Source organism: Myotis yumanensis, unplaced genomic scaffold (assembly GCF_028538775.1).
Source record: "Myotis yumanensis isolate MYYU_CA2020_CCGP unplaced genomic scaffold, mMyoYum1.0.hap1 SCAF_10, whole genome shotgun sequence".
In the NCBI taxonomy this organism is placed as follows: Eukaryota; Metazoa; Chordata; class Mammalia; order Chiroptera; family Vespertilionidae; genus Myotis; species Myotis yumanensis.
This window is the reverse complement of record NW_027223761.1, coordinates 19,622,248-19,643,148: the sequence shown is the minus strand read 5'-3', so window position 1 is coordinate 19,643,148 and position 20,901 is coordinate 19,622,248. Positions and strand designations below refer to the sequence as shown.

The following is a 20,901-nucleotide window of genomic DNA, read 5'->3' as shown; positions in this document are numbered from 1 at the left end:
CCTAGTTTCATTAAGGCCACAGTAAGATTAAGGTCCCAAAGTAATATCCTTACCTATTCAAAAGTCTCTTCTTCAAAAATAATGGAAACGTGTCCAGAAATGTACCACCTGAACAAGGATGGCTAAGATGTCATGGGTTCTGCTTGTCAAAAACCTTATTAAGGATATTGGTTTATTCACTTATTCTACATGCATTTTTTCCTACCACATCAATGAAAATACACCTAAAATAGGGCTGCAAAGGAGACTATGAACAAAGTGCATGCATGCACCCCAGAAGGATACCTCACCTTGCAGTAGAAATCAACAATATTTTACATTTTGCTTCTGGAAATGCTTTGTAATTTTTATCGCTGATATTTGACGTGTACTTTTGTTGATTTAAATGATCTTTTGTTACTGCCCCATTCTGTTACTCTACTTCATTCACACTGATTTTCTTCCTATTTTTCACAGTCTGACAACTCCAAACATGTTCCTTCCCCCACGTCATTTGTACTTGCTCTTTCCTGTGTGGAGTGTTTTCTTACTCCATTAAGGCTGGTGCTTAAATGTTACTCTGTTATTGATTTTTTTCCTGACCACCTTTATAAAATAGTCATTCTTTATTTCCATGTACAATGTCCTTTCACTCTGTGTTATTCTTCATAGTCCCTATGAATCATCACCTATTAAAGAATTACTTGCTCATTTTATTACTTATCTTCCCAACTAGAATTTAGAGTCCAGGGGTGGGCAAACTTTTTGACTCGAGGGCCACAATGGGTTCTTAAATTGGACTGGAGGGCCGGAACAAAAGCATGGATGGAGTGTTTGTGTGAACTAATATAAATTCAAAGTAAACATCATTACATAAAAGGGTACGGTCTCTTTTTTTTTGGTTTTATTCATTTCAAACAGGCCGGATCCGGCCCGCGGGCCGTAGTTTGACCACGGCTGATTTAGACTCTATGAAAACAATAGCTTTATTTGTTTTATTTATAACACAATCCACAGTACCTAAATGACTATTTCATAGTAAATTCTCAATAAATTTTTGTTAAATGAATGACTAAAATAATTAAGCTTTGAGTCCAACTGTATCAATATGTTGAATATTTAAAGTATTTATGATTATACTTCACTGGATCTTAGCTAAAAGGCTGAGAAGCGATCTCTATTTATGATTATAGTGTATCACCCCATATCATTAACTTTCTAGATAGATGTATAGTGCATTTTAAGAAGCACAGCTAATAGGCTACTTTGCTGAAATTGTTTTATGTACATTCTCATTCATTGTGTGCACATCAATATTTACTAGTATACACAAAGATTTCCTGGATCTCATGAGCAAATAAATCATCTGCAACAATCTTATAATTTTACTTAGAAGTGATGTCTCATTAAGTGGTAAGTAAAATATCCAACCAACACTATTTAGTAAATCACAAAAAGGCATTGAATATGAGATTATTTAAAGATTTAGAATCTGAATATTTGAAAATACTTCATACATATGAAATATAATGAACTGAAATGATTCTAAATATCTATAGAGAATATAAACATGACAATATATATCAATAATCAAAATACAGCACATTCAATATGCTAGTACAGGGCCTAAACTTATGCTTTTAATTTTGATCCCCAGGGTGCTCTGTACTATACAAAGTCTAGACACAAATGTATGCCCTTGTCTAATTTGTTATCTCTATAGAATGAGAGGCTTCAATATTGCAATATCTGTAAGACTATGCTTGGATATGCTAATATTCTCCTGCTGGTACTTTTGGATGTCAGTACCATAACACAAATATTCACTTCTTTCTTATGGTGAATTTCTCCTCTTGGAACCATTTCTAATTATTATTATCTTAAATAATTATTTAACTTTAGAATTATTTTAGAGTTACAGAAAAAAAATTTTAAAACAGTTCAGATGTTCAATGTAACTCTGCGGCAGTCTGAACAATGGTCTGCAAAAAGATCACCCTAACTTCTGGAATCTTCTCAGGTTACCTTATATGGCCTAAAAGGACTGTGCAGATGTGATTCAAGTGAGGATTTAGTCTGGGATTATCTGTGTGTACCATAATGACACTCGTATGTTACTTACAATAGGGCATCATGGAGATTTGACTACAGATAAATGATAAAAGGGGAGTAGGCAATCTGACCTTGGAAGCAGGTCATGTGGCCACAAACCATGGATGCCAGAAGCCACCAGAAGATGCACAGCTCTTCCAACCAATTGATTGTTGTTCACGGAAACTGTTTTTGGACTTCTGGATGGAGAGGAGGATGGGGTCTGGGTGGAGGGGGTCAAATAAAGGGGGGTAATGGGACATCCGTAATAATGTCAACAATAAAAATAAAATATAATTTTTTTAAAAAAGAATAAATATGTAATATTTTAAACAATAAAAAAATTACAATAGAGCCCAGCCTGTGTAGCTCAGTGGTTGAGCATCGGTCTATGAAACAGGAGGTCACAGTTCAATTCCCGGTCAAGGCACATGCCCTAGGTGGGGGACATGCAGGTGGCAGCCATCAATGATTCTTTCTCATCACTGATGTTTCTATCTCATCATTGATGTTTCTCTCTCTCTAAAATCAATAAAAAATATTTTTAAAATTATAATAGATACAAATTAGTTAAACAAAACTACTTTTGTAAAAGGCACCTTAATCTTTTAAATGGAGATAAAAAGACTAAAAATATAATGTATGTATTACTCAACATGCTAAATCTTGTCCCTGCACACAGTTGAGTTGTTTCTTCCCTGTGTAGGTGGCATGAGAAATTATTACCCTCACGAGAGCCTTGTTCCCCAGAGAGTTTCATGCCTGTGCAATTTTCTCCTTGTTCTCATTCATTAGGCTGTGAAATTTCACCATGACTCTGCATAACATTATTTTAAAAGGATCAGACACTAAGCAGAGCTCATTTGGTCATCATTTAGTGAAGTGAATGCTAATACTTTTAGTATACATCAGCTTCTCCCCAAACTGAGTCTGCAACCATGGACAGGGACAACACCTTAAGACAAAACTTAAATTGATTCATGTCAAAAAGTTAAGCCCTTACTAAGATATTTTATATATCCATCCTCATTTTCTATTCACAGATATGATTCTGTAAAGTATGTGGATGAGATCACTTTATCTCTATGTCACAAATAAGGAAATTGATATCAACAGATAATTTTCTGAAAGCAGAAAAATCCACAGCAGATGAAATAGTTAAACCCAGATTTCCTAGCTCCACATTAACAATGTTTTCTCCATCTCTGCATGCTTGAGGGACCTTGGAAGCTTTTGATTAGTATGGGGAGGGAATTTCTCCTATATTATTTACACATTCTCCTGGGGCTCAGTTTCTGATTTCAGACTCACAATTCAGGATTGGATCTCCCTTCTTTTCAAGAGCAAGGTAAGCTTCTATATTCAATATTCACTTGGAGTGAAAAATGTAATTGATACAGAAACAGTAGGGAAGCTACATCTACTTTGAGCTCATATCTGGTTGTTTGAATACTTTTTCTGAAACATTGGCATTAGTATAGGATTCAAATGCAAAGCATTTTAATCAGCAAAGAGCAGGGTAATATTAATGAAATCCCATGCTGCCTTTCTTAAGAGAACAACAAAAATCTATAATAGATGATACTCTGATTGAGTAGTTGGTAGATGCTTTTGTTTATGATGTGTTGACTTGTCACTGAAGAGACAGCTAACCAAACAGGGTAAAATGACACTTCTTTAGACTCCAGAAGAACCATCATAAAGCTACCAAGATCCATACTCTATTTCACCATCATTTCCTCAGAATCTCACCCTTTTATTACTTGCTCATCTAGAAAATCTGACAATGCAGTGATTAAGTCATAGGCATTCGGATCAGTTAGACATAGGTTTGCATCTTAACTACTTCATACTAGGTGAGGAATTTTAAGAAGGTAGATAACCTCTAGAATCATCCATTTCATTGACTGTAAATTAGACTGTGTGTGTGTATAATCTAATTCCTTCCCTTCTTCCTCTGCTATTTATCATCCATCAATCATCATTATTAGTATCATCTAGTATCTAAATATTTATCTCTCCATTTATGAGACAAACTACACATAATCAGTAATTTTAAATTGTTACTAACCTCAGGAGATATACTAATATCAATTGATATATTGTGATATTTTAATATTTTATATTATTATGTGGGTGAGGTGTTGAGAAATACAAATAAAAAATAATGTGTTTAGGGGCCAGGAGAAAGGTGGTAGAGGAGAGTGATTACCAAGAATGGATATCTTTCAAAGGACTTCAACTAAAAACACAAAGATTTGTGCTTTCTCATTAATAGATCTTCAGATTAGTATCAACTCTCAGACCACAAATTTTCACTCCTCAATACTTCAATATCTGCAATCCAGCTAAGTGTTCATATGAATGACAGTAAGAATGAGTGTAAGAAGGGAAATCCTTCAATACAATCTAAATGTGGATATAAAAAAAATATTAAGAAAAAGAAGACCTTGAGAACATTATGCAAAGTTAAATAAGTAAAAAAGAGAAAGCTAAGAACTATATGATTTAACTAATATGTGGAATATAAAACTGAAACCTATGTACACAAACAGCAGTGTGGTGGTTCCCAGAGGGAGGGGAATGGGAGAAGTGGTTCCTAATATAAGGTGACAGGAGAAGATTTGACTTTGGGTGGTGGGCACATGGTCCTATATACAGATTTTGTAAATTAGCAATCCACATGTTTATGTAGACTAATATCACCCCAATAAAATTTAAAATAATAGGAATAAAAAAGAAAGAAAAAGAGGACTTGAAGATTCCTATGCTATCATTCAAAAGGACAACAGAGTAAAAAATACATGGGTGGGGGACACAATATCTGAGTGGGAGGTATTGAAAAGGCAATTCAAAAATTAGGGCTACCACACTTCAAACCTACCATCTGCATCTGTCACCTAACTGACCTAAACCAGCATAGGGACCATGGTTCTATGTTAATAATATTATAGCCAGTACTCATCAGGATTGTGCTTAACACCCACATTGTGCTGTTTTCATGCATCATTTCTTTCAACTCTTATAATAATTCCTTGAAGTATATCTCAACACCACCTCCATTTTGCTGGTGGGTAAAATTAGTGAAATTAAGTGACAAGAAGAAACTTCTGAGATGTTCTAAATTAAATTGCAGTGTCCAAAGAGTGAGACTACTAACTTGTTAGTCTGTTAATGGCTGCTGGCCCATTGGCAAACAACTGCTCACATTCCTTCTATTGACTTTGAAATTTCAGATGAATCTCTGAAGATTATTTTAGTTAAGCACCAGTTTACTCCAGGAACCTCTGCTTGTTGTTCACATGGGGGATTTCTGGCTGCTGCCTACAACCAATCCACAGGAGTGGACATTTCTTTATGCAGACCTGTGCCTATCCCAGAGCTGGTCCCACCTCACCTTCTTCAACTCCTTTGCCTATAGATAATGTAAATCCTGTCAGACTCTCTCTTTCCCCCCCTTCCGCCTACTTGATGTATAAAAACACATACGTACATACAAAACTCTGGGACAATGGACACACTGTCTTTTGTACCTTGCCATGCTACTGAGGGCTTAGACTCCATGCCTCAAGACCAGTCTTTTTTTGGCTAGTATTTTGACTCAGTAAAAGCTTACTTACAAAAAGACTTTAAGCCATGAAAGTTAAAGATTTTTTAACATAAGACAAATGTTTTTCAGGTTGTAAATGGTAGGGCTGATATATGAATACATACACATATTTTTCTCAGAGCCAAAGCTTTTACACCCAATGCTATACCTTCTCTTTGGAATTGGCTTTGTTGGTCGTGCATGCCTCTAATGCTGAATTTAGTCCACTGAATCTACTACTTATTTGTGTATTACTTGACTATGCTACTCTATGAATTAAGTTAGTTACAATAGAAACATCTAAATAAATTGAATGAAATTAAATTTAATTCAATTTCATTAATATCATTTAAGTTGGGAACTACTCTGATTGAGTCTAAAGCTTGGCTTGGTCCATTAATCCTGTGTAATCTTGAATAAAGTACTCAATCTCTTTGTTGCCAAGTTATTAAATATATAAATGGAAAAAATAACTAATCAATCTGATTAATCAATGAGAGGATTAAATGAATATATACACAATACACCTGGCATGTGAGCACTACAGTGTAAGTATAAGCTGTTAGAAAACTATTTGATTTATGAGACAAATTCATTCTAGGCATGTGAACTTGGACAATTCACTTTATTCATATACAAAATCAAGATGTTGTGAAATTGATCTGCAAAGACCTTGCTTCCCCTTATCTACTGTTTAGATAAGCTATTGCTAAATTGTGTTGTCATGCCCATGCTTTAGAAATGAAGAATATTGAAAAACAAATTATTTATTTAATAAAATAATACTTCTACATTTCAGTTCTATGCAACCATTTTGTTTTGTTTTGTTTTTTGCTGATTAATGTGTTCCTTTACTTCTCTTTGCTATAGAGCATCTCATGAACTCTCAAATCACATCCATGGAGAACAATACAGAGGTGAGAGAATTCATCCTGCTAGGACTAACCAATGCCCCAGAACTGCAGGTCCCCCTCTTTATAATGTTCACCCTCATCTACCTCAACACTGTGATTGGGAACCTGGGGATAATCATGTTGATCCTTCTGGACTCTCGTCTCCACACTCCTATGTACTTTTTCCTCTGTAACCTGTCTCTGGTGGATTTGTGTTACTCCTCAACAATAACTCCAAAGGTGATGGCTGGGTTTCTAACAGGAGACAAAGTCATCTCCTACAATGCCTGTGCTACTCAGATGTTCTTTTTTATAGTCTTTGCCACTGTGGAAAATTACCTCTTGGCCTCAATGGCCTATGATCGCTACGCAGCAGTGTGTAAACCCCTACATTACACCACCACCATGACAACAGTTGTGTGTGCTTGTATGGCCATAGGCTGCTATACCCTTGGCTTTCTGAATGCTTCTATTAATGTTGGAGACACATTCTGCCTCTCTTTTTGTTTGTCCAATGTGATCCAGCACTTTTTTTGTGATGTTCCAGCAGTCATGATTCTGACTTGCTCTGGTAAACATATCGGTGAACTGATTCTTATTCTTATTTCAAGTTTTAATGTCTTTCTTGCACTTTTTGTTATCTCGATTTCCTATCTCTTTATATTTATTACTATTTCAAAGATGCACTCAAGACAGAGATATCAGAAGGCTTTGTCTACCTGTGCTTCTCACCTTATTACAGTTTCCATATTTTATGGGACTGTCATCTTTATGTACTTACAGCCAAGTTCCAGTCATTCCATGGACACAGGCAGAATCGCATCTGTGTTCTACTCTATGGTCATCCCCATGCTGAACCCTCTGGTCTACAGCCTGAGGAACAAAGAGGTCAAGAGTGCATTTAAGAAGGTTGTTGAGAAGGCAAAATTGTCTGTTTCATAATAATGCATAGAATCTACAAAGTTATTTCATCCTTCTTAGATTTTTTCCATGCAATAACTCAAATGTTAATGACCATTTGGGATATTAGAACAAAAGGTTTGTCTGATGTTATTTATTTCTTTAGTTAAGAAATAGTCCCAATTATTTAAAATGCATCAAAAATAATAATGGTTTTAAATGAAGTTTATTGTATATGTTTTAATTGGCACATTTTTTCCAGAGCTAAATAATTATAACAGCTTAATAAATTAATGCTTCAGTCATTACTGAGTGATTTGGGGAGAAAAAGCATATGCATGTGAAAGTTTTCACAGGTAAATAGCCATATTCAAATAAAAGCAATAAAGAAGGTGAAGGGATTATCTAACAAACATATATGTATACCCCATGGACACGGACAATAGTTGGTGAAGGCCAAGGAAAAGAAAGACAGGGGTGGATGGAGATGGGCAAATGGGGGGTGGGGAGGAGAGGGATATCTGCAATAATGTCAACATTAAAAATTTTTAATAAAAAAGGGAGAGATGGTTAAATCATTTTTACCTTAATTTTTTGAATACCAATTCTTTACTTTTTTAAAATTGCACTGGCATTAATAATCATTTCTTTTCTTAAAATGGTTAATGCCATTCATTCATACTTTTGTTAAACTATATCATGTCTTATCACTTTCCTACCATTCATCCTCCTTCATTCACCCTGGTTTCTAGCAATATTGGGCAGCTCCAACCTTGCCCTTATTTGAGCTTCTTTGTATTTGCTGTTTCCTCTACATAGAATATTGCCACACTCATTTCCGATGGCTGGTTAAATGTTACCTATTCAGGGAGGTTGTATAGACCTGTCATGAACTAATTTATAAAACAGTCACTCCCATCCCATGGATTTTATTTTTCCCTAAGCCTGCTCTATTCTTCATCGTTATCATCAACATTCAGCTCTAGAATTCATTTATTCACTTGTTCATCTATTTCCCTCAACTTGAGTAGGAGGTCCCTTTGAGTATTAGCTTAATCTGGTTTTTCATTAGAAATAAATCTTTGAGCCTCCATATAAAAATAATTTTAATTTGCATTGGAAGAACTCCAGAAATTCTAAACTATATGGAGAGAAGTAAGCTGCAAAAACTCTATATGCTTTAAGGGGAAATACCACCAATATTCACTTGATAATGACCCCAACTTCTTGCATGAAATTAGTAGTCTCAATAAACTTTCCACCCCAATACTAAATAGCTCTTCCTCTTTTGAAATTCTCCATACTATTTACCTGCCCACTTGCAGCCAACCAATGATTGACAAAGGTGCCGGAGACCAGTTAGAACATCTCTTTCACTTTCAAAAAACGTATCTTAATAAAACTCTTGCCAATCATACAATGACTCGGTATTTATTCATGTTACTCAATAAACTTACTCTCTTTTCTAACACTCTTGAACTCCACTGAAATGAAAGGGACTAAAGATAGTTTCCTTTGTCACAAGTTACTGAAGAATCAATCTGTTAATTTTGTGTGGGACATGGTTATGTGTTTGGTATGTTTTAAAAGTGATAATGAAGAATAATGAATCAGAAAAAAAAGTATTCAAGTGGTTGGAACAAAGGTCCAAGGAGAACAGTAGAAAATTGAGTTATACCCAGAGAAAGTAAGTCTCATAGAGAAATATCTCCCACGGTCAGGTTTGATGGGCCTTTCTAATGTCAATTCAGCAAGATTTCTAAATTGGCTAGTGTGTATTTTCTGTTATGAATGAGAAGTTTATTTTTTGTATTCATCTTTACACTGGCCCAACATTATTTATTTACTGGGTGTGCATGTAGAATGAACTAAGTTTTCTTTTTAGTTCATGAGTTGCTAGACATAAAGAGCCATATCTTGACTAGATGGAGAGGATAGTTTAACCTATTCAATAGCCTGGATGTGAAACTTCTGTAATGATTAATGGAATTTTGGGTTGTCTCCCTAATGGAGTTGACTAATATGACCTCTGTATGGAGGAAATGTAAAACAGATATTTGCCAATCGAAGCAGTACAATAGAAAAGACAGGTTAATTGTTTTCCAAACTATTTCCTTTTCACACCTGAACACAGAGCTAGGTTCAATTTCTCACCCTTTGTGAAGTTCATTGAGACCATGTGATTGTGTTCTTGTTAATTAAATGTGTATAATTCGTGTGCTTTCAGTGTTCTCGTGAAATGTTCCAGGTGATCTTCAACTCACTCTTATTCTCTGTCATCATTTGGCCAGAGAGGATTCAAACCATGAGAATGGCAAAACCTCTAAATAGAAAAAGCCTCGGTCCAGAGTCACCCATAGAATAACTAATAAACAACCTATGTGACCTTGGCATTAAAATATTGGAATTTGCTTGTATGACATCTAGTATTATTTGCACTAACTAATAAGAAAGTTTTTCATAAGTCCATCTATATGTTGTTGGGAATAAGTCAGTAGTGAGAGACTATGTAATGGGAAAAACTGTCACACTATTCTAACACAACTTACTACCACAACGGTTTATTTGTGAATCCTCAACCAACCTCCAAATCATAACTGAAATGGCTGGCACAAATAAAATTAGCACAGGTCTTGGAGACAGAAAATATTTCAACCTGAATTCTATTCCAAGTTCTAAAAATACAGCTTTTTGATACAGGGCAAGTTAATTAAATGTTCTGAGCTTCAATGAGGGAAAATAATGCCTACCTCACAAAATTATATACTGATGAAGCCAAAACATAGCACAATGCTTAAACAGAATAGTTGCTCAAAAATTTAATTTCCTTTTCTTTCCATTTCATTCCCTATCTTTTTTCATTTCTCTCTCTATATTGTCACTTTTCTCTACATAACTATTAAAAATTTTATTAATCATATTGGTTTATTAAACATATAGCTACTGTACTACTGAATAGGGAATTCGTTAAGATCAATGACATCATCTCATTTAGGTCTGTATTCTCAGAATTTAGTCAAATGTTGATTACATAGAAAAACTCATGAGAGTCTAATGAAATGGTGATTCAGTTAATGAACAAACTTACACTGGCCAAATTCCTCAATATTGACTCTATCAATCATTCCTTCATATTTTGGTCAAAATGTATAATTGTGTATCTATATTTGCATGTGTTTATTTTTTTAGTTTGTGTTCCCGGGAAAAATAAAAGTTCTATGAATACAAATTCTGACTTGTACCCTAATAAAAACTCATGTCTAGAAAAAAGTTAGGGCTCAGTAAAAGATTTTGATGAATGAATAAATGATAATGGAAAGTAAAGCAAAAGACTCTTCATTTGTTTGTAAAAAAACAAAACAAAACAGACAACAAAACCTGTTAGGTCATTCTACAGTGACAAATTAGACCAAAACTTCAGTTTTTAATACTGCAAAGATTTTGTATTAGTTTGCCATGGCTTCTGTAATAGATTACCATGCACTTGAGAGTTTAAAATAACATGGATTTATTTCTCACAGTTCTGGAAGCCAGATGTCAGAAATTAAAGGAATGAATGGATCCATTCCCTTAGTTCTAAAAATACAGAAAATAATCCCACCAAACATCCCAAGACCAGGTCTGTAGAGGTAAAACAAATGGCTATATTTTGCTTTTTAAATTTTCTGTAGAGATTTCTAGGCTTTTAAGAAAGAAGTAGGTGTGAGAAAGCTTGCATCAGGTCCTAACATCACCTAAACCAGAGATTCTAGTGAGTTTTAATTTTTGTGGCCTAAACTGGCTGTAGCACTGCTGATTTGATGAGTGGAGGGTCTTCCCTCTAAGCTTCCCTCTCCCCTCCCATGTCCTCTCAGCTAAAAAAACACACTTATCCTCGGATATCTCCAGTCAGGTTAGGAGGGCCAATCCGGAATTGGGAGCCTCCTGAGATACCCACTTGCATGACACTAAATGCTTCCCCTGAGATTTGTGTGATAGGTCATCTCTGCCTTGATATTTACAAGAGCACACTCCTGAGTTATATTCCACTACATAGAGCTCCACCGGTGGGGAAGGAGTGTTCCTGGGTGCAGACTTCTGGTCTATAATCTGGTCATGAAGGTTTTTCATACTCCCTCCTTTGTACCTGCATTTGTCTGTTCCTACGACAAAGGTAAATATGAAGAAAACATACAATCATAGCCAATTAGGATGGGAAAGGGTTCTAAAAGAGCCAACAGTTTTTATTTTGCAAATGAGGGAAATATATCCCAGGAAAGGTTAAATGGCTAGACCATAGCTAGTCATCTTGTCACTCCTAATATGCTGTTCTTTCCACTCTATATGCTGCTTTACAGCATCCAGATCTCCATGCTCATTACCATCAGATGTCTTATATAAATGACTGGGGTGATGGTTAGACTCCAAAGGGATATTCCACCTCCTGATTTTTTAAAAAATTTAGAATGTGCCATAGTTAAAGTAGTGCAAATACCACCTCTCTTTCTGAATGTCAGAGGTCATAAAACTTTCAACATCTATTTGGGGATCTCAAATGTAAAGCCATTTTCTTTAGGAACATCAAAATTTGAATAGTCAATATTGTTGGCTAAGTCTCTTGCAGTAACCAAGAAGAGATGAGATAGACTATGAAAGTAATGGCCTAGATTGCCTGATTTTTAAAATGCTAGTATCTTTTAAAAAATTATTACATCAAACTAAAAAGCTTCTGCACAGCAAAGGAAATCATCAACAAAATGAAAAGGAAATCCATTATATGGGAGAACATATTTGCCAATGATACATCAGATAAGGAGTTAATTTCCAAATTATGTAAAATGTATCTTTTATGCTTGTCAACGAATTTTCATATTCATTTTCACATCAGAGCAAGATAGCAGTCAATGAAGGATATAGAGGAGCTTATGAATTCATTTATTAATTAACTTCTTGTGAAGTAACTTCTGACCAAGTGGCAGACCTACTTCTAGCTGATTATCAATAAAACTAGAATTAAAATTGGCCTTGTGTTTATAGTATAATCCTGCCCATAAGATTGATACTTTCTGGGTCAAAAGGAGTTGTTTTGTGTCCCTTTGCACCTACAAATAGTATAGATAATAAATTTAGTTAATACATTGCCTATTCTTGGTTCATCAGTAGAATACAGAAATTAACTTTTCCAAAAAGAAATTAAATCAGATTCACATGTTTATGCATTTGGACCAACTCTGGCAACTCTAGCAAGCACAGACATGTAAGAATTATTAAACCAGTCTCAGGGGAGGTAACCTCATTGTCAGTAGGGTGTCCTGGAATATTCTGGTTACTTTTATGATCATTTTGTAACATTTACACACACTTTTATTGTAGCACATCTCTTTGGGGGGTTAACATATATCTACTCCCTTAAAAAGTCAGGAATCACGTAACACAAGCTCCTGGTATAGAGCTGGTTTATGTGCAAAATTAGTGAGTAGGAGAATGAGAAGAAGAGAGAACTAGCACTCTATGTGCCAGACATTGTGTTAGGAGGGCTGCACATATCATTTAATTTCATGTTTTCAGCTCTGTATAATAATACATTGGGTATTACATGAACTGGGTACTTCATAGACAATGAAACAGATTCACAGAGTGTAAGTCATATTTCCAAGGCAGCATTCCATCTAAATTGCTCTTGAGTGAATGACACATCAGTACAACTGGGAAAAAGTATATTCTTGTATTATACTTGTAAACAGTCATCTTGGGCTCTTCTAAATGATTGTAATATACCTATAATCTGACACATTTTTTTCTCTCTTTCAGGGCTCAATTCTACTTCTCTTGTTTCTACCAATTACTTTTTCACATTAAACCCTAATTGAGATTTTTGACTGTGCCATGTATTTTACTAATTATCAATACCTATCTGCTTATAATTGCCTGTTTACACAATTGTGTTTACCACTCGTGCTTTTATTCATGATGTTTCTTCTGCCTTGTCTAATAGCAGCAGCAGTAGTAGTAGCCCCGGTGAACTAGATATAAAAGTGTAGGTGTCCCTAAAGCAGGGCTCCAAATTACTGTGTATCTTCAGCTATTATCAGCAAGCTTGTGAGATATCGCTCAGAAATGGGAAATGTGTTTGACAGGGCTTATCAGCATCATATACCAATGACTGACAAAATGTTTCTTATATTTTAATTTCTGTTCTTCAAGCTTTCTATGTATATCTTAGACAAGGTGCTTGAAAGATATGGCAAGCAGTGAAAAAAAGTTCTGTGGTTTGATGTAATAGAGTATACCAGATAGCTAGTAAGCTGAAATGTGCATCAGAGTCATAATATGGTGGCCCCAGTAACAGGGACATTCCAGTGTCCTTCCACACATCTTCTAGATGAACCACTTCACTCAACCCACCACAAACCACCATTTAGTTCCATTTCTTGCACACAGGCTCCTGACCTTGACAGGAATCTGACAAGAGATTCTGTTCAATTCTCATGATACTCATCAAGTAGCATTATCTTGTGTTCACTCATTTCATCATAGATGCTTCTCATGATGTTTTCCGAATGACTTCAATGGAGAACATTTCAGAGGTGACTGAGTTTATTCTTGTGGGGTTAACAGATACCCTAGAGATGCAGATCCCACTCTTCATAATCTTCTCTCTCATCTACCTTATCACTCTGGTTGGAAACCTGGGGATGATCATGTTGATTATGTTGGACTCTCAACTCCACACTCCCATGTACTTTTTTCTCAGTAACCTCTCCCTGGTTGACTGTGTTTATGCCTCAGCTGTCACTCCCAAGGTAATCATGGGGTTTCTCACAGGAGATAAGATCATATCATACAATGCATGTGCTTCCCAGATGTTTTTCTTTGCAGCTTTTGCCACCACTGAAAGTTTCCTCCTGGCCTCAATGGCCTTTGACCGCCATGTAGCAGTATGTAAACCCCTGCATTATACCACCACTATGACAAATACTGTGTGTGTCTTACTGGTCACGGGACCCTACATCTGTGGACTCTTGGAATCTTGCATCCATGTTGTCTTCACTTTCCACCTCTCCTTCTGTCATTCCAATATTGTTAATCACTTTTTCTGTGATATTCCTCCATTGCTGGCTCTCTCTTGTTCTGATATTAACACAAATGAGACTGTACTCTTCACATTGGCGGCGTTCAATGTCTTTTTTACTCTCTTGGTTATCTTGAACTCTTACCTGTTCATTTTTATTGCTATCCTGAGGATGCACTCAACTGAGGGACAGAAGAAAGCCTTCTCCACCTGTGTGTCCCACCTAACAACTGTTTCCATTTTCTATGGGACAATCATGTTCATGTACTTACAGCCAAATTCTAGTCATTCCATGGACACAGACAAAATGGCATCCATATTCTACACCATGATCATCCCCATGCTGAACCCTCTGGTCTATAGCCTAAGAAACAAAGAGGTCAAGAGTGCATTCAAGAAAGTGATTGGAAAAGCAAAGTCTGCATTGGGCTTGGCCTACTAACTAGAAATGGCATGCAAACCATTGAAACTTCTAATAGATTTCTAGTATCTATAAATATTTTTTTGAATTTATATTATTTCTTATTTTTTTAAAAGAGAAGTAAGCCTTTATTTCCTTGTTTCACAAATAAAGCTGGATGAGACAGTATATTTTTTTTTCTTCAATTTTTCTGAGCAGTTTCCTCCAAATGAGATTGATTTTATTCATGTTTTGGGAATATGACTAAGTAGGAGAAATGTTGGATGCATTTTCCCAGAAATACAATATTACTCCTAACTTAAGATCAAGATTATAATCCTAGATATTATCAAATCTCACCCTATATCACTCTATTAGTCTGAATTGCTTTGTAGGTAAACCTCCTAAGTATATGACATCACAGTTATATTTTCAATTACTAAAATTCAAAAGAACTTCATGATTCTTTTTTTTTTCTGCAAAAAGCTTTATTTGTTTCATTTGGTCCAATGCATGGGAGAGGGTTCCAGGGTGGTTAAAAGAGTGACTAGTAGTTTCAGGAAGAGGCTCAAGTAAAAGCCAGAGACATCAGAGGAATGCAGAGGGGCCTCTGAAAGGCCTCTGGGCTCCACAGGCTCCTAGTCGTGCTTGAGGGTGAGCCTTTCCAAGAGATACTCCCCCAGCCCAGCCTGGGGGCCTGCCAACCTGCAGATGTTTGTCAGGTGGTCAGCCATCTTCTTGATCAGTTTCACTTCCTCACCCAGGAAGTGGTTCTCCAGGAAGTCACAGAGATAAGGGTCTGCACGGGTAGAACCCAGGGCATGCAGCTCCAAAAGGGCCTGGTTCAGGTTCTTCTCCAAGGCCAGGGCGGCTTTCCTGGAGTCCTGAGTTTTGCCCACTTATCTTGGGAAGATTTCAGCACGTCCTGGAAGAGAATGCAGCCACCACACTTGTTTTGCAACTTTAGGAGATGCTCAGCGCCATCGCACTTCTCCGCCAACTCTCAAAAGAAGTGGCCTACACCCTCGAGAACCACATTGTCAAGGTCAAAATAGAAGCCCAGAGAGAGGTAGGTGTAGGAGACCTGCAGATGCAGGTTGGCCAGGCAGTTGACCAAAACCTCCACCCGGGTGGAATAATTCTGATGAATTTGGGAGCTCATGGTTGTTCAGCAATAAGGAGTTAAGCAGAAAAAAAACCGGTGTGTTGGCTGTTTCTGGAGGTGTTTCTGAAGGTGGTGACTGGATAAGACGCAGGAAAGTGGTAGGAGCCTGGAAGAAGTGGTGCCCCTGGGTCTGTTCCATCCAAATACTGTTGAAGCAAGAGACAGATCCAGGACCACCAAGGGCACTGCCTCCATGATTCTTATTACATAGCATAGAAGCTTGGTTCTCCAACATTCATGCTCTTAAGAATTATGTTGAGACCATCGACATGCAGAATCCTAAAATCTAATTTCAAATAATCTAATTTGGTATACCATGGCGGAGCCCAGAAATCTATATAATTATCACTCATTAGCTGAGATAGCAAGAATGCCAATGGTGACTTTGGATGTTGAGGGATATAATATAAGCAAAATTTATTTGGTTTCTGAATTTCAGAGATTAAAAAACACAGTTCAGAAGGCAAAAATATATCCATACCTACTCCTTACCTGAGTTCTAATAGATAAAGTTCATATAAGAGAGTCTGGGTAAGGAAGACTGTCTAATGCTTAAACTTCCCCTGCATTCCAGATGGAGTTGGTGTGGAGACCACACTTTGAGAACTGTTATCCTAGAGCAGTGGATCAAGGGCATTATTAAAAGACCAACAGCATCAGCATCTCCTGGAATTTTTCATAAATATTAATTATAGGAACTCTTCCACCCAGACCTATAGAATCAGAAACTCTAGGAGTACAGCCCAGATATTTGTGTTTTAACAAGTCCTCCTGGTGATAATAAAGCATTGAGAACCACCAGACTCATGCAACCTAGGTACACTAGCCTAAAATTTTAGTTCAGCTAACAATTGTTTGACCCTATAACATACTGTAGTGGGCATATTTTTAAAATCTCTTTTATCAAGAACCACTAGCCTTTTTTAAATTATATATATATATATATATATATATATATATATATATATATATATATATATATTATTACATATGTGAAGGACAATTAGTCTTATCAGGACATCTTTGTTACGAAAGCATTAGAAAGTCTGAAAGAGACATGAAAAAATTGAAATAATATTGATCTAGCATCTTTCTTGAAAGTTTTAAAATCTCCTTTAATGTTGATATTCTGAAGACTCTCCATTACTCACCACCTAACAACTATAGGAGCACATTAGGTCACATAGGTTTTTGAGACCATCAGAAGTATATAAATGGGTTGGACCCCTTAGGTTCTCTTTTACTGCCACTACTTACAACAAAGCCCATGTTATCTGGAAAGACTTGTCATTTCTGTTTTCTAGAAGTTTGTACTGCATGAAGAGGAGCTTCACCTAGATAAAGAAACTAAACTGGAAAATTCACATGCTCAATGAACATTGACTTTTAGGAGGGTCAAATACCACACATCTCACTTTCAAGAGGATTTTACCTAGTTTTATGGTTCAAAATTTCTCTAGAGTGCTAACAGTGAATTTTGGTCTATCATAAATACTACACATTCTGGGCTATTTAGTATAGATCACTGACCATAGGTAAATTTCACACTACCAAATAAGACAATTTGGTCCTTGTAATTGCTGGTGGACATAATTATGTCATGTTTAAAGAATTAGGGATATTGTAAAGTATCTATTATTTTGAAGGAACTGTGGTTCCATTAATGTGCTTAATCTCTGTGCACTTGCTTCATAGATGAGTCATATAATATTGTTCCTAAGTCAAAGGAAGGCTCTTTCAATTGACCACTGTAATAAAAAAATAGTCAAGCCCTAACCGGTTTGGCTCAGTGGGTAGAGCGTCGGCCTGCGAACTGGAGGGTTCCAGGTTTGATTTGGGTCAAGGGCATGTACCTTGGTTGCAGGCACATCCACAGTAGGGGGTGTGCAGGAGGCAGCTGATTGATGTTTCTCTCTTATTGATGTTTCTAACTCTCAATCCCTCTCCCTTCCTCTCAATAAAATCAATAAAATATATTTAAGTAAATAAATAAATAAATAGTCAAGTTAATGTGCTGTTGTTGTTGTTGTTATATAATATATATGTAGACTAATACATAAAAACCTCTGATAATCCTTAGATGAAAGGTTTTCAAGAAATTACAGGATTAAATGGAGAGGTTGAAAATAGAAATTCTGTTAGAATCAGGGGTAAAACATTACATGAAATTGAAGGGAAGTAAATAAAAGAAGAGTAAATAAAACAACCTGGTTGGGTGAGAGTTAAAAATACAGTTATCATCATAGAAATTAGTAGGATTAGGGCAGGGTTCAGCAGAAAGAAATATAAATATGACTGACAGGGGAAACAGAAAGCTAAAAGTGATAAATGGGACATAAGTCCAATCTAAGAGAAAGGAAGTAGAAATTACAATACAGAGTTTTGAGGTTAAAAGGGACCATGAACATCATCTAATCCAATCATTTATGACACCTCTAATTTTCTTTTTTTTTTTTTTTTCTCTAATTTTCTTAAGTGGGCTCATTTTAGTGCACTTTAGGCTTTCTGTGAGCCCTGACTTGTCATGAACATTTCACTGGTTAGGTTTGCCAGAACATAACATCCAGAGGTCCCTATCAGTATAGATAGGAAGGAGGACATTATCCTGTGTCCCTAGACAGCAGTTATTTGTGAACAACACGTGGAAACTTGCCTATTAACTTTGCCACAGTTGATCAACTCAGGAATTTTTTTCCAAATATGATTTTAGTTGGATTTGTTTTAAGAAAGACCATTGGGGAAACTCCTCCTCTTTGGGACCCATTATTTTAAGACATGCTATAGGTCACTGAACTGTCTGGCTAAATCAGGCAAGAATGGTCGCAAGAATAACAAGGAGAATGCAAAAGATGAGCCTGGTCCTCCCATGCAAGATTCTGGCATAGGATGATTTCTTGCTATCCCTCTTTATTTTTGTCCTATACTAAGGAAAACATTCTAACATTTGACTCATTTCCTGAACTCCGGCACACTCTTTCCCACCCACATTTAAATATTACGAGGACATCACCTACCTGCCACTTTTTATTTCTAGGGGATTGTGCACATCTGAAGCCCATGTATTCTTATTTCATTTCATCCTTAAAGAACAGGATACATAGGGCCAGAGAGCACATCAGGAGAGCTCCCTTAATCATCTGTGGCAGAAACTGTTAGCATTTCAAAAAAAATTGTTTTGTCTGTATGAATTTTCTTTGATGGCTGATAGAATGAAGTAAATTACAAAGAGGTAAGAAATCATCTTCAGAGCTCTTTCAAAAATTAATTGGTTATTCTTTTCCTAATTGATCTTAACTTACTGTGTAAAATACTTCAGAGCAAGGGAAGTCAAACAAGACTTGCAGACCAAATTCAGACTCTTTTTGTATGGCTCTTGAGCTAAGAATATAAAAATAAGTGTTCCCATTTTTTTACTTTATTTTTAATTCCCATTTTTTAAAAAGCCATAATGATCATCATAAATTTGTTTTAATATTACATGTCTTAAATTTGTCTTGCTACTATATTACATATATTGATCTTATATTTGTGTGACTATTGGGTTTTGAGTGTTCTAAGTAGTTATTGCTTGTATGGAAAAAAACTATTGTGTTTTATGTAAAGTAAAAGCCCTTTCATCCAAAGCAATTAGATCCAGTGCTTGACTGGTTAATTAAAAAGGCAGTTATAAGAAAATTAATTTTAAACTGTATGTATTCCTTAAAATCTTCATTCAAATTAAAACATATATTTGCACATTTTACCTCCAGACTTCTGATATTTCACCAAACTTTTTCTGTGTGCTTTTTTCTTTTATTTTTAATATGTTTTTATTTATGTCAGAGAAATGAAGAGAGAGATAAAATCATTGATGAGAGGGAAACATCTATTAGCTGCCTCCTGCACACCCTGGATCGAGTCCACAGTCCAGGCATGTGCCTTGACTTGGAATCAAACCATGACCTTTTGATTCATGGGATGATGCTCAACCAATTGATCCATACCAGCCAGGTCTGTGTGTGCTTTTTGTTGATGGATTATTGCAAACTGAATTGTTTCTTGCATGAACCATACTCACAAATCATTGCCTCAATTTGCAATATCAATGTCTTTAACATAGAATAAATATGTAAAGACATTTGTGAAAAAATATATGCTACATCATTTTTTATGATTTTTCCCTCAAACATATATAGCAGTTCTGTCTATCTTAGCAAATTGATCAGTAAATTATTATTTGTTTGCAACTCACTGTTATCAAATATTTCCAAAACATTAACATTAATTGGCATTGAAAATTTTTTTCACATTCACAATTCCATATTTTATACACTTCTAGTAACTTTAATAATATCAGGTGCATCAACAAACACAATTGACTTGGTAAGCAGAAACCTCAACTGGAAGAAATACAAGAATCCAGATGTAGAGGAGTTCAGTGTGGAGTGGACACCCACAGGGTAGTTTATAAAGGGAAAGAAAACAAGGTGGTTAAAACAAATTAGTTAACTATTGGTCTTCTTAAAAATGTTCCTTGTTATTTCTAAAAACTTCTCAGTTGGCTGCCTTGGGGCTTTCATAGGAGCAATTAGTTGTCTCATCTTTTTTGGTTGGTAATCATGGTTTATTTTATGTTCTAGAATTTCCAGAAAATGTTTGGATAAAAGGAGTAATAGTTTTTATATGACACTGTATTTTTTGCCTCTTAAAAATATCTTTGTTTTTTAACTCAATCTGAACAAAGACTTTATATTTTAGTAGAGGTATATGTCAATCTATATTAATTGTCCTAACTGATATGTTTTATCCTGCTTCTGACAATTGTCAGAAGGGAGGGGGCCTGGGAGACTGGGT

The 20,901-nt window shown here is 35.8% G+C and overlaps 2 protein-coding genes across 3 annotated transcripts; both read left to right on the top strand.

Annotated features, from left to right (window-relative positions):
• Nucleotides 1–6,555: 6,555 nt before the first annotated feature.
• On the top strand, nucleotides 6,556–8,815 carry LOC139017958 (olfactory receptor 5B3-like). Of its 2 annotated transcripts, XM_070426579.1 has the most exons (2): nucleotides 6,559–7,481; nucleotides 8,812–8,815. In XM_070426579.1, exons 1-2 carry the CDS (start codon nucleotides 6,559–6,561, stop codon nucleotides 8,813–8,815), a joined length of 927 nt encoding a protein of 308 aa, XP_070282680.1. The 2 variants fall into 2 exon arrangements, with proteins under 2 accessions (XP_070282681.1, XP_070282680.1); XM_070426580.1 differs by lacking the exon at nucleotides 8,812–8,815 and having other exon boundaries at nucleotides 6,556–7,494.
• A 5,176-nt stretch (nucleotides 8,816–13,991) lies between these two features.
• LOC139017957 (olfactory receptor 5B12-like) lies at nucleotides 13,992–14,945 on the top strand. The gene has a single exon (XM_070426578.1). The coding sequence runs from the start codon at nucleotides 13,992–13,994 to the stop codon at nucleotides 14,943–14,945; it is 954 nt and encodes a 317-aa protein (XP_070282679.1).
• Nucleotides 14,946–20,901: the final 5,956 nt, after the last annotated feature.

Bases quoted from the DNA above. Each gene is read 5' to 3' on its own strand.
- LOC139017957 (XM_070426578.1), top strand. From the start codon at position 13,992: ATGACTTCAATGGAGAACATTTCAGAGGTGACTGAGTTTATTCTTGTG.
- LOC139017958 (XM_070426580.1), top strand. From the start codon at position 6,559: ATGGAGAACAATACAGAGGTGAGAGAATTCATCCTGCTAGGACTAACC.